This window comes from Hippocampus zosterae, chromosome 11 (genome assembly GCF_025434085.1).
Source record: "Hippocampus zosterae strain Florida chromosome 11, ASM2543408v3, whole genome shotgun sequence".
Classification (NCBI taxonomy): domain Eukaryota; kingdom Metazoa; phylum Chordata; class Actinopteri; order Syngnathiformes; family Syngnathidae; genus Hippocampus; species Hippocampus zosterae.
This window is the reverse complement of record NC_067461.1, coordinates 11,287,715-11,301,645: the sequence shown is the minus strand read 5'-3', so window position 1 is coordinate 11,301,645 and position 13,931 is coordinate 11,287,715. Positions and strand designations below refer to the sequence as shown.

Sequence of the window (13,931 nt, the reverse complement as noted above, 5' to 3'; positions counted from 1 at the left end):
GGCGTGATTGGGAGGAACGGCCCCCCCGATCAGAACTCGAGTGGTGTTTTGTTATTGGACTTCTGTGCTCGTCACGGACTGTCCATAACGAACACCTTGTTCAAACATAAGGGTGTCCACGTGTGCACTTGGCACCAGGACACCCTAGGCCGTAGTTCGATGATCGACCTTGTGGTCGTGTCATCGGATTTGCGGCCGCATGTTCTGGACACTCGGGTGAAGAGAGGGGCGGAGCTGTCAACTGATCACCACCTGGTGGTGAGTAGGCTCCGATGGTGGGGGAAGATGCCGGTCCGTCCTGGCAGACCCAATCGTATTGTGAGGGTTTGTTGGGAGCGTCTGGCGGAATCCCCTGTCAGGAGGAGTTTCAACTCCCACCTCCGACAGAGCTTTTCCCATGTTCCGGGGGAGACGGGGGACATTGAGTCCGAGTGGACCATGTTCCGTGCCTCTATTGTTGAGGCGGCCAATCTGAGTTGTGGCCGTAAGGTGGTTGGTGCCTGTCGTGGCGGCAACCCTCGTACTCGCTGGTGGACACCAGCAGTAAGGGATGCCGTCAAGCTGAAGAAGGAGTCCTATCGAGCCTTTATGGCCTGTGGGACCCCAGAGGCAGCTGACGGGTACCGACTGGCCAAGCGGAACGCAGCTTCGGTGGTCGCCGAGGCAAAAACCCGAGCATGGGAAGAGTTCGGTGAGGCCATGGAAGCCGACTTCCGGACGGCTTCGAGGAAATTCTGGTCCACCATCCGACGTCTCAGGAGGGGGAAGCAGTGCACCACGAACACTGTGTACAGTGGGGATGGGGCGCTGCTGACTTCGACTCGGGACGTTGTGAACCGGTGGGCAGAGTACTTCGAAGACCTCCTCAACTCCACCAACATGCCTTCCTTGGAGGAAGCAGAGCCTGGGGACTCTGAGGTGGGCTCTCCTATCTCTGTGGTTGAAGTCACCGATGTGGTTAAAAAGCTCCTCGGTGGCAAGGCCCCAGGGGTGGATGAGATCCGCCCAGAGTTCCTCAAGGTTCTGGATGTTGTGGGGCTGTCCTGGTTGACACGCCTCTGCAACATCGCGTGGTCAACGGGGAGAGTGCCTCTGGATTGGCAGACCGGGGTGGTAGTCCCTCTTTTTAAAAAGGGGGACCGGAGGGTGTGTTCCAACTACAGAGGGATCACACTCCTCAGCCTCCCTGGTAAGGTCTATTCAGGGGTGCTGGAGAGGAGGGTCCGTCAGGAAGTCGAGCCTCAGATTGAGGAGGAGCAGTGTGGTTTTCGTCCCGGCCGTGGAACAGTGGACCAGCTCTACACCCTTAGCAGGGTTCTCGAGGGTATGTGGGAATTCGCCCAACCAGTCTACATGTGTTTTGTGGACTTGGAGAAGGCGTTTGACAGTGTCCCTCGGGGAGTTCTGTGGGGGGTGCTTCGTGGGTATGGAGTACCGAACCCCCTGATACGGGCTGTTCGGTCACTATACCACCGATGTCAGAGTTTGGTCCGCATTGCCGGCAGTAAGTCGGAATCGTTTCCAGTGAGGGTAGGACTCCGCCAAGGCTGCCCTTTGTCACCGATTCTGTTCATAACCTTCATGGACAGAATCTCTAGGCGCAGCCGAAGCGTTGAGGGGGTCCGTTTTGGTGGCCTCAGTATTGCATCCCTGCTTTTTGCAGATGATGTGGTGCTGTTGGCTCCTTCAAACAGGGCTCTCCAACTCTCACTGGAGCGTTTCGCAGCCGAGTGTGAAGCGGTTGGGATGAAAATCAGCACCTCCAAATCTGAAACCATGGTCCTCAGTCGGAAAAAGGTGGAGTGCCCCCTCCAGGTCGGGGGGGAGATCTTGCCCCAAGTGGAGGAGTTTAAGTATCTTGGGGTCTTGTTCACGAGTGAGGGCAGGAGGGAGCGAGAGATCGACAGGCGGATCGGTGCAGCGTCTGCTGTGATGCGGACGTTGTATCGGTCTGTCGTGGTGAAGAAGGAGCTGAGCCAAAGGGCGAAGCTCTCAATTTACCGGTCGATCTACGTTCCAACCCTCATCTATGGTCACGAGCTATGGGTCGTGACCGAAAGAACGAGATCCCGGATACAAGCGGCCGAAATGAGTTTTCTCCGCAGGGTGTCCGGGCTCTCCCTTAGAGATAAGGTGAGAAGCTCGGTCATCCGGGAGGGGCTCCGAGTCGAGCCGCTTCTCCTCCACATCGAGAGGAGCCAGATGAGGTGGCTTGGGCATCTGATTCGGATGCCTCCTGAACGCCTCCCTGGTGAGGTGTTCCGGGCATGTCCCACCGGGAGGAGACCCCGAGGAAGACCCAGGACACGCTGGAGAGACTATGTCACCCAGCTGGCCTGGGAACGCCTCGGGATCCCCCGGGGAGAGCTGGAAGAAGTAGCTAGGGAGAGGGAAGTCTGGGCTTCCCTGCTAAAGCTGTTGCCCCCGCGACCCGGCCCCGGATAAGCGGTAGAAGATGGATGGATGGATGGATGGACAATGCAAATTATGTTTTTGTTGTGTTAATTTGATGGTTTTTGGCGTTATTTTAAGAGTGGGAGAGCCAATGGAAAAATGAGCATCGCATTTGGGCACTGTTCTACCAGATCCAGCTGACGGGCTGTTGTTGTGTGTGGCACAAGCACGTGTCAATCACAGAGTGTTGACATTTAAGACATTAAATTGGTGCATCTTGGAATACAAATGCAGATAGAGGACATGGATTTGTTTTCTGTTGTACCAGTCAGATAAAATGGATGTTCACAGGCAGACAGAAGTCCCTTACTTTTGTGTTTCTGTGTGGCTTCACAATAAAGCCCCTTTGTTGCCTTCCACAGAACAGCCTTGTTGTTATCAGACTGCCGCTGAGTATAGAAACTGACAATGTGGGTGGACAAATAAAGACAAATAAAACAGTGGTCCATAGTGTGTTCTCTTATTTTTTGTTAATGGTTCGGCCGAGACAAAGATCTGCATTGTCTGCAGTACTTTTCTAGTTTAGAAAAAAAAAATCCTTCCGTTTCAATCAGCTCCATGCTTGCGCTATGTTGCAGTCTGATGAGGTCGACTTTAATTATTCGTGGGCTTTGTACCATCGTCTTTCCTGTGTTTCTATTCCAGCTGAGATTTATCTTGCAGAGTTCTGCCTTGTCAAAATCCAATTCAACATTCTGCACGGCTGCAGCTGAGCTCGCGCGTTTCGGTCCGCCTGTCTTTCCACATTGCAGCACCGCTATCCACATCGGCCGAATGCCCCCCCCCCCTCCCTCCCACAAGCCGACCCCATCTTTTCGCCTCTGGTGGCAGTTGTCACCAGTGATGGGTGAGCCGACGCTTATGCCCCAGTGCTGTGCGCCGTTTCTATGATGACCTTGATGATGACAGTGACAACGGCAGTGTAAGCGCCTATGCCCCGAACACATTTTGGACACGTCGCCAGAGCTGTCTGGCTGCATTCATGTCTCATATTTGGTTGTGGTGCTTGTGCTGATCAATATTTCATCCTTGTTAAGTTGGTCTCAGCAGTCGGAATATCCTGGAAGGAAGAAAGAGGCCTAATCATGGGTTCCTTTCACATCTGGTTCTGTGGTTTTGACCTCAATTTGAATACAAAAACAAAAGGTTGAGAGGTTCTACTCCATTCAATGTTTCATAAGCCCTTACAAACCGTGCTGAGACTTTTGCTAATTACTTGACAAACAAACTTGACCTGACCTGAACTATCGTCCATTATAGTCTTTTCCCCTTGCTAAGTGCCACTGTAGTTGAAGCATAAAATACGTCTGCTCTCTGTATTTTATTTTATCATTGCACAAGTCCCTCCATTACGCAAACATTTAAGGTCAAGCGATTTAGCGCTCTCGTGTTAGTATTCTCACAAAAATGCACATTCACTTAATGTTCTTCTGCACTGACAAGACACAAAGATGGTCTGATTCCTTGGAAATGACATAATGTATTAACATAAACAACATAGTACAAAGCCTTACAACTTGCTGACATGAGTGAGATAGGGCTTTCAAGATAAAATATGCTCGAGATGAATGTACATTCAACTTGCTGACGCTACTGAAGTCGAGTTATCAAGATAAAATATGCTTGAGGTGGATGTGTATTAGAAACTACGTGAGATTCATCAGTAGCACTAGAATATAAGTGAAACAAGAGCACTCGGTAAAAGCTTTTTTTTTTTTCCAAATCTAAAACATTCGATTACTTGGCACACCAATATGTGAATTGCCCCCAAGCCCCCCAAAAAAAACAAACAAACCAAAAAAAACATCACATTTCATTTGGAACATAATTTTCCGATAGATCTACGGCACATGAGTAAATGTCAAATGTGATTTTCCATTTTTGTTTGACATTGAAGCTCACGGCACCACCATCATCATTATTCACATTCTGAATCCGAATCTGAATCTGAATTATCCCGATGTATGCGCATACACATACAACATATTCATCCAACCATCCATTTTCCGAGCCTCTTTATCCACATAAGGGTCACAGGGGGTGCATCAGCCAGCCATCTTTGGGCAGTAGGCGGGAGACACCCTGAACCGGTTGCCAGCCAATCGCAGGGCAAACAGAGACAAACAACTACCCACACTTACACTCACACCGATGGACAATTTAGAGTGTTCCATTACCCAGCAATGAATGTTTTTAAATATTTGTTTAATTTTCATGATGTTATTAGCATTCACATTAAACAAACATAAAAATAGAAAAACAAAAAATATATATACAATATTCATTCATTCATTCATTCATCTTCCGAGCCGCTTGATCCTCACTAGGGTCGCGGGGGGTGCTGGAGCCTATCCCAGCTGTCTTCGGGCAGTAGGCAGGGGACACCCTGAATCGGTTGCCAGCCAATCGCAGGGCACACATAGACGAACAACCATTCGCACTCACACTCACACCTAGGGACAATTCAGAGTGTTCAATCAGCCTGCCACGCATGTTTTTGGAATGTGGGAGGAAACCGGAGCACCCGGAGAAAACCCACGCAGACCCGGGGAGAACATGCAAACTCCACACAGGGAGGCCGGAGCTGGAATCGAACCCGGTACCTCTGCACTGTGAAGCCGACGTGCTAACCACTGGACTACCGGGCCGCCCTATATACAATATATACTGTATATATAAAACCTGGAAAAAAATGTATATACTGTATGTGGTAGCAATAGCTAAAAGTTAAACTTTCCAATATTGTCCCAGATTATAATTTCCGATTTTTAAAACTGTTTCGGTTTGGGCGCGTGACCCTTGTGAGGATAAGTGGATTAGAAAATGGATGGATGGATGTTTCGGTTTGGTGTCCTTCAAGGGGAATTATCACCACAATCCACACAAGTATAAAATGTTTTTTTTTTTACCACCTTTTCATCTTATGATTTTATATTGTGTTTATAAGCCCCAATAAAATGCCATTGTCTTCCACATCACAAAATTAAGCAGCGTAACTGCTTATGGTCCTTCTGCTAAATGTCTTATTAAAAGAAAAAGGAAAAAAAAAAAGAACACACTTCAGTGATCTCTTCGATAACAACGCTATGCAATGAGTCATAGCCCTGTGCAAATCTGACAGGTGCTGCCAAGAGTTATGTTGCGTGTTGAATTGGAATGAAGGGATAAAGGCATTGTGCTTTGGATTCGGAGGCGGAATTCTGGCACCAGATTTTGTTTTAGTGTCACAAGGTTTTGTAGATTTCACAAAGATTAGGGAAGAAACTTGTAGAACAATAAGGCCCGCTGAGGAGTTGATCCACTGCAGTGCAGCTTAACAGCAGAAATTCAACAATGTTATCATGTGGCTTGTGGTGAAACAATATAAACTGCCTTTTCCCATTTTACATTTGCTATGCTTTTCCTTCATCAAAAATAAAAGAAAAAAATAACTATCCTAATTCACATAACAGGACTTACAAATGAAGCATATGTAACCAAAGACAAATTAAAAACTTAAAACAATAATTGATTGTCCTTACCTGTAGCATTAGATGGACATCTGTTAAAGGCCAGTTCCCCCGAAGGTGTGCGTCTCCACATCATCGACACTGCATAGTCCTCAGGACAAATCTCATATGGTGCTGAAATGCAAATTGGTAAAATTGCGCACTGCATCTACGCAACATTTTGATTAGATTTCCCAATTCGTGCGTAATTTCTGACATGGTGCAATCATTTCTTTGCATTACAATGAAAATAATATATTTGGGTAGCAAGGCGAGCCATGCTAGTTTGTGTAAACGCACAGATGCTATATTTGTTTGTTCAACAAATGAATTCACAAAAACTAAGATAAAAAATAAGTGGTGTGAGCTGAGAGATGAATCTGTTTATTACCAGTAAGTAACTTTACAATGTAAGCTAACAACAATACTTGCTAGCCAACAACCACAGCTAATCGATAGCAATTGGATTTTGTACTGCAAGGGTCACTATGTTTGTTTTTCTTACGAGCTAAGCAAATCTAATTATGACCTGCTTTTAGCCTTACTCAATTGTCGGGCAGTGTATATGCCATGGTGACTCATTATCACCGCTTGATGTAGAAATTGGTATTGGGTCATGGTGAGCACGTGAATAGTTCATTTTTGACATGTTTACTGAAAATGTCGGTTGATTATTTCATGTTAATTGTTTTCTGGTATAAATCCAGACTTCTGAACTTTTAACGTCAGCTCAAGACCATGTTGTCTGATATTCTGTGTCAAAGGAGCATTGCATATATATGCTAAATTCACTCATCTTCTCCAAGTACCTGAAGGGGGAAGCATGAGCTGCTTACTGGGGAGAACCGTCAAGTAGTGTGCCTCACCTGGGCACCGTTGGTCGCTGCACTTCCGAACTTCTTCTCTGTTGCCGTCACACTTATGCCCGGTCGTCGCTGCCCCCTGACACACTCGAGTTCGCCTCTGCCATCCACCGTCACAAGATTTAGAGCAGCCGCTCCATGGACCCCAAGGGTTCCACTGGCCATTCGCTGTAACACAGTCATCTTGTTAGGCTTAAATCAAAAACATCCAATTTGACAAATCTCATTTTGTTACATGGTGTGCTTATCTCACACTCTGTCATTTTGCACATTTGCACAACTTAGTATGCTAGCAATGGTCCAAAATAGAACAAAATAACTTGGGGCACTTAGCAGCATGTGCGTTTTATGGCTACAGAAGCTTCTCTGCAAATGGCGATCATTTCGCTCATGCTGCCAACATTAAAGCACAATAATTTCAAAGTTGCCATAACCAGCAGCAGGTTTTATACCCTTGTAATGAAGACTATTAAACTGAGCATTAGACAAAACAATGCTACCCTTCAGCAATGTAGTAATTCCCATATCCTGTTCTTTAGAAGAGGGAAACACATGCAGCGCCATTTCATTGTCCTCCAACGAACCACCTTCTCCGTTGCTCATATGTAGAAACCACTGAGTCATACTGGCCAAAAGTAAATTAATTAATGGATGAGCTTTGATGAGATATTTGCTTTGTCGCAAATAATTTACTTATGGAAACTGCAGTGTCCTTCATGACCTCTACAAAGGAGATTAGATGTTTGTTTAGCACTGCACATTAACTAGTCAGCTCACCCTTACATACATTTTTATTGACCCTCGGAGAACAACAACAACGACAACAAAACATTACATTTTTGAACGTAGTTCAGAAAATTTTAAACATCAAGGGTGAATCTTCCCTTGTTTGTGAGGATCTCAATGACATAATTAGTCATATTATGGTAGTAGGTATGTATAAAGGTGCCAATCAAACTGCCATTACTATTTGGGAAAGGTGGATATTTTTCACCATCAATTTCATGTGCAATACCATGGCATAGTCAGTGTTAATCCTGCAAGCATTTGATCGCTCACCTTGTGATACATTTGAATTGCTAAATTGGCTGAGCTCATTAAAGACAAAAATTGCATAATGTATCATCACTGTGTGAAGCCAACAACAACATTGCCGGGTTCATTATCACAAAAATTGGAGAAAAATAAACGCACGCACACCCTCAAAAGCCATTATTGTTTCCTTTAGTGCTTCGGTTTGAGTGTGTAGTCGTGAAACAGCTCGACAGACTTCGGAATGAAAGACGAATAACAAAGGAAAGAAAATCGGTGCTCTTTCAGGCTGCAGCTGCAAAAATTGCATCAGGAGATTATGTGAAGGCCTCGGTGTGATGAGACAAGGCTTGGTGGAGGCCACTAAGCTGACATCTCTGAGCTTCTAATGCATCAATGGCGTTGACAGACAGGGTGGACGCCTAACCCGGAATTCTTTGAAAGGCATACAGCATTTCTAACTGGATTTTACAAATCCAATTGATAGAGCATGGTCTTGAACATTATTGCTATTTCCCTGATTCTTTCGCTTTGAAGCTTTGGGGCAGTGCAATCGAAAGCACGGCTCAAAGAATCCAAGGGCCGTCACTAATAAAAGTGTACTGTAATTATAACGCCATCTGGGCCTCCATTCATCCCTTCATATTTATGGTACTTATAGACTTTGGTCTAGTTTTTTGTTGTTGATTTATTCATATATATATATATATGTATATATTTTACCTGTGCAGTCAGGATTATGGCACTCTCTGCTTTCTGCCCAGTGACCGCGACACTCCGATCCCCCATGTGCAGCCGCTGAGCACTGCCTGGTCCTCTGCTGAGTGCCGTTGGCACAGGTCACTGAGCAATCGCTCCAAGAGCTCCACTCTTGCCACTGTCCATCCACTGAGGCACCAGCCACAACACAACACAACACGCGTGTCGCAAGTGACGGAAGGGGAAAAAATAAGATATAAATAAGGGCAGACAGAAAAGGAAGGAGATTTTAGAACAAAAACCAGTGGAACAAAAGTCTATTCAGCAGCATGGGTACTTCTGAAGGACTTGACCACAGCTATACTTGGATTGTGATGACTGTCAACGTCTTTAAAACTATGCCGTGCTGTCTATGCAGGGGAAAAGACCAACTCTTAACAGGCCAAAGGCAACATTTAATGTGAACGCAAGAGTGATCATCAGCGCTAATATGACTTTGAAGCTGGCTTGCTATTATTGACACTTCACGGGATTTGTAAAGTACAGCAGTACAAAGGCACCGCAAATGCTGCATTGATTCAGCTTTGCTCTCGTGATTGATTGCAGTATGGTAATATGCATAAAAGCTGAAGCGCTTCTATTTTTAAGCCCGTTTTACTCTTTACGCTAATTGTAATTACATTGATGATTTAACTCAGCCTATACCACCCAAAAAGGGGTTGTGGTTCAATGGCTTAAGTATTTAAATTGGTTGCGGATTCACAGAGTAAAATCCCATCTGCTGTCTTATTATTTGTCAAGCATGCCACATTATGATCATGTCATAAGGTTATGCATTGATGTACTGTATGTCGATCAGTATATGAATATATATCAATATATGATGTCCCTGTGAAACGACCTGAACAATTTAGGCTTGACAATGACATTGTTTCTTTTCTATTGCATGTACTATGAATAGTGTGTGTGTCAAAGCAGGAAAGAATTGCGGCGTTGCGGTACGACCTTCACAATCATCTCTTTTAGACCACACGGAGGCTAGATACCACATGAGTATCGATGCTCAAGGACTAGGACAAGAGTTGAGTCAGCTTACTTTCTCTTAATTAATAAACGAAAGTCGGACATTTGGGACCATGGGCGTTACTTTTTCAACAGATGATTGACAGTAGAATTTGGTGATACACAATATCAGGTGCTTAAATTAGCCATTAAATGACTGTTTGCAGTGTCAAATAGCAACTTTTAAACAATGTGAGACGGGCAACATGCATTCATCGTGAAAAACCTTGATTACATCGACACAATGTCCTTGTACACTGAAGGCGATATGAAATTATAGATTTAAATCCGTTGAGTCCTTTGTGGATTGTTTTGAAGAAACGCTTGGCCATGAAATAGAAACGATCCCATTAGTAAGACATACACATTTGGCATTGGACAGCACCAATCTTTCCCCCCAGCCCCTAGGATTGAAACCCATTTTTAATTTGAACCTCAACCAAAAAAACTTGGGGACATCTTAATTTGATCCACCCCTTAATGGATGAGGATCAAGAGTGTCGTTTTCTAATGTTTCTTGGGTTATCTCGCAAACGGATGATACCTGGGCAACGGGCTATGTTGCAAAGCTTAGTCTGTGTCTCAGGTCCGTCGCAGGCCCGGCCTCCGTGCTGGGGCGGCGCACACATCCTAGTCCTAGTGCGGTGCCCTCGGCCGCACGTGAATGAGCACAGACTCCACGGCGACCACTCCTCCCATACACCGTGCACTGCGGGCACAGAGAAGGTGTCAGGCCTGATCAATATCCCCCTCGCCGTGCCATTACAGAACTGGACAATCATAAACTGCACTGAGCCATAAAAGGAAATCAAATCAATCAAAAGTAATTACCGGTAGCCATTATTATGATAGTGGATGAAACACTGGCCACATGGACTGTGCGGGGTCTAATTCACAAACGCTCAGGTGCAAACGTCAGTCACTTATGTTTATTTGGCAATCATTATTAAAGTTGTTAAAGTGTCACACAGAAGAGAGAGATCACTCTTCCTGGTTTGTTGTAAGAGTCTTTCAAAACAAAGATGTAGTCGAGCTGTGGCAGGACTGCTCAATTTTGCCGCTTGCTGATTCTTCTTAGTCGACTGCAAATAAAATTGCTGCAACGCAGACCTAAGGTTAACGTGGGCCGACAATGGTCCCCTGCAAATCTGTCACTGCGACAACATATTCATAATTGTTATGCAGCGGACAGCCTGGTTCCTCACTTTTGAAAGAGCGGTCAAATTCCATAACTTATCAGTAACATCAAATTTTATGCAATCAAGGGCTTCGACATCATGCGTGCAAACGATGCAAGAAATGTTCCCAAGGCAGGCAATTATTTCGTCTTTAAGATCAGAGTAAGTCCCAGATGGTGCAATTTTATTTTGGGATTCTCAAGATGCACTCCTGCAACAATTGTCCCTTAATATGTTAACGCCCGAATCAGACAAACATTAAAAGCGCTGCATGTTAATGATAAGTGAAGACACATTTTCTTTTCATTTTGTGCCTTCTGATAAGTGGAGTTTTAAAGGACAAAAGTGTTTTGTTCAAATTTCCCCATTATACACGATAGCTGGCAAAAGGTGTTGTTTCGAGTGGAATTTAATTTTGCCTCTCCAGCCGACAGATGGCAACTTCCTCCTCAAACTGCAGACATTGTTTGCGATTGCCTCAGTTTTACTTTGGAGAGTAATATATGGAAATCAGAGTGGCAGACGTACAATAGGTTTAACAATTCATGTCTGGCCTTGGCACCGGATAATAGCGATAATAAAGCTCTGTAGCCTTATACAATTTAGCGTAGATCATCGGCAACAAGGTTTATGAGAGGGGATTGTGAAATTTAGTTTAAGAGAACTTTACTTTTTTTTTTTGCTCTCTGATCGTGCAGGTCAAACTGCTCATTTAAAAATAATTTGAAAAAATGGCAACATGTAATGCTGCTGTTTTTAATGATTGTATCTTTGTTTTGTTTTTCTGCTAACCTGTTGTTTTATTTATACCAGGTCACATAGCTGTGTTCCATCTGGCTTGAAGACTACTGATGGAAATGCGCCTTTTGGCTATAAATGGGTATAAATCCAAAAAGAAATGTGTAGGCTAAAATAAAATCCTCATGCTCATCAACATTCTGAAAATTCTCTTGTATATTCTGAGAATGTATAATTAAAAAAAATGATGTTTAACTCTGGAGAACCCTTTTCTTCTTTGGAAAATGATGAATTTTACATTAAATGACTGCTATATGTTCACTGAACACCCAAATACATGTTTTTTCAAAGATTTAATGCTTTAATCCTAATTTAGGATTAAGGCCAAATTTGACCATTTGGGATTTAAGGGTAGCATTTAATTAAGTAGCAGAATTTATAGGGGCCCAATTTGACCCCCGTGGGTTCTCCGGGGTTAAGCACTTTAAGATACAAGAACAACATGTATAGAAACGCCCTACAGAGGAAGTGAAGAGGAAGAGAGGAAGTGAAGTTGAGTGTCTTTGAGTTTGCAAACTTCGGAATCGGACCCGAGTATTTCAATAATACACACCAGTCGAACCGCTGTCATGCAGACCGAGGTGGACCTCACCAAATGTCAAACTGTTGACTCAAAGTTCTTTAGCTTTTATTTTGTGATTTGAAAATAAGTTCCGTATCTGTTTCCAACAATTCCCATGGGAACATTGTTCCAAACAAATCTGAAGTTGACCGGTGAACTGGAACAAACAATGACCAGATTTCTGGGTAAAAACTAGACTGCTCCGACCTTGAGGATTTTATTTTTCTACACAAGGCAGCTTTGTAGATGGAACATGAATGGCTCCCATTGCACAAATGCAATACCGGTAGTTAGAGTTCAAGATCAGTGCTGGGGCATTTGGATCATAGGATCCGACTTATTGTCCCAGCAAGGGCATGTCAGCATTAGTCCGAGTCCACTGCCTCTGGCCACTGCTTTGACACTCCGAACTAAAGTCGATCAAACGTAGCAAAGTACACAATGTCTTGAAAATACAGTATGTGTTTAGGAATCATGGAATATTAAGCGGGCGGCGCAGTAGTCGACTGAGTGGGGTTTCTCCAGGTACACCGGTCCCCTCCCCACCCCCCCGTTCCAAAAGCACGCATGGCAGGTTAATGGAAAAGAGTAAATTGTCCCTAGCTGTGATTGTGAGCGTGAATGGTTGTGCGCCCTGCCATTGGTTGGCAACCAGTTCAGGGTGTACCCAGCCGACTGTCCGAAGACAGCTGGGAGAGGCCCCGCGGCCCTCGTGGGGATAAATGGATTAATCCATCTAACAAACAATTCTATTCTGATTTTGTGATGATCATTTCACTTCAAATTTGCTGCGTTGGTCGGTTAATGGATGGATGGATGGTTTTAATACGACGCTGCAGAGTGCCACCAGTTTCAAGGCCAAGCCAAAGAAACACTGGCTCGTCAACTGCAATTTAGCAAAGGGAAACTGTCAGACACCTTGAATTATTGCTGTCTTTAATTGAGAAAACTTTGCCTTCATCATATTTACAACATTACAGATAGTATAAAATGCTTCCCATTTCTGAACTCTTGCATTTTCTCCCTTTCTTTCATACAAAATAAGGTTTGATTCAGAAGCGGCATTGTGTTGGGTTTTTTGGAGGGGCTGAGTGCCTTTTGGTGTTGAAATTGTAAAACTATAGCAAACAAACAAACAAACAAACAGAACGGTCTAGAAATGCTAAGACAACAGACCTAATCCATTTAGATGTGATTCAAGAGCACCAAATAGCTGGGGACAAATTGATTTTTTCAGCTATAAATGTCACCTATTGAGTGTTATTCCTTAAATGAAAGCTGCCTTCGAGTCGTCAGCCTCGATTGCCCCAGGTAGTATGAGTTCTGTTTCAAAAGAGGCGCTATTAAAAAGACAAATAACTCTCAAAGCATTCAACACTTTGATGGATCAGTCATGTCTGCATGAATGACATGACTAACAGCAAAAAAAAACACGAAAATATGCCAATTTCGATACTGATATTTCATTATTAATGACTAATGAAGATATTTTTTCGTTCAGAGCAATGCCTCTAATTTTGGCACACGTCAAATTGGATACTGTGCATCCTTCGACATGCAGAATTAGCCTGTTTTTTTTAAATAATCAGTCATTTCATTCTTCAATGGCACAAAGCCAGTTGGCAGTTTGCTTGTGAGTATAGTGTCTCAATTTTCACAAGACTCAAGATTAGTTTTGTATGAAGCAAAATAAAGGCAGTATTATTAGAACAGCTCGGAAGACAGTAAGCCCATATTCGTCGCAATTTTAAGAAGTGCATCCTTTTGAAAATTGCAGACCAGATCTTACCTTGAC

General features: G+C 44.1%; 1 protein-coding gene across 10 annotated transcripts in view; it reads right to left on the bottom strand.

The window, feature by feature from the left end:
• The window catches only part of adgrb3 (adhesion G protein-coupled receptor B3), a 125,918-nt gene that overhangs the window by 59,987 nt on the left and 52,000 nt on the right, over positions 1-13,931 (bottom strand). For 9 of the 10 annotated variants that reach the window (XM_052080562.1, XM_052080564.1, XM_052080557.1 and 6 more), the window contains 4 exons: positions 10,143-10,307; positions 8,561-8,725; positions 6,809-6,973; positions 5,976-6,077 (listed from right to left, as the gene is read on the bottom strand). In XM_052080562.1, coding sequence (XP_051936522.1) covers positions 5,976-6,077; positions 6,809-6,973; positions 8,561-8,725; positions 10,143-10,307 — 597 coding nt within the window. The remainder of the gene's footprint in view (positions 1-5,975; positions 6,078-6,808; positions 6,974-8,560; positions 8,726-10,142; positions 10,308-13,931) is intronic. The other variant, XM_052080566.1, reaches the window with a different exon arrangement.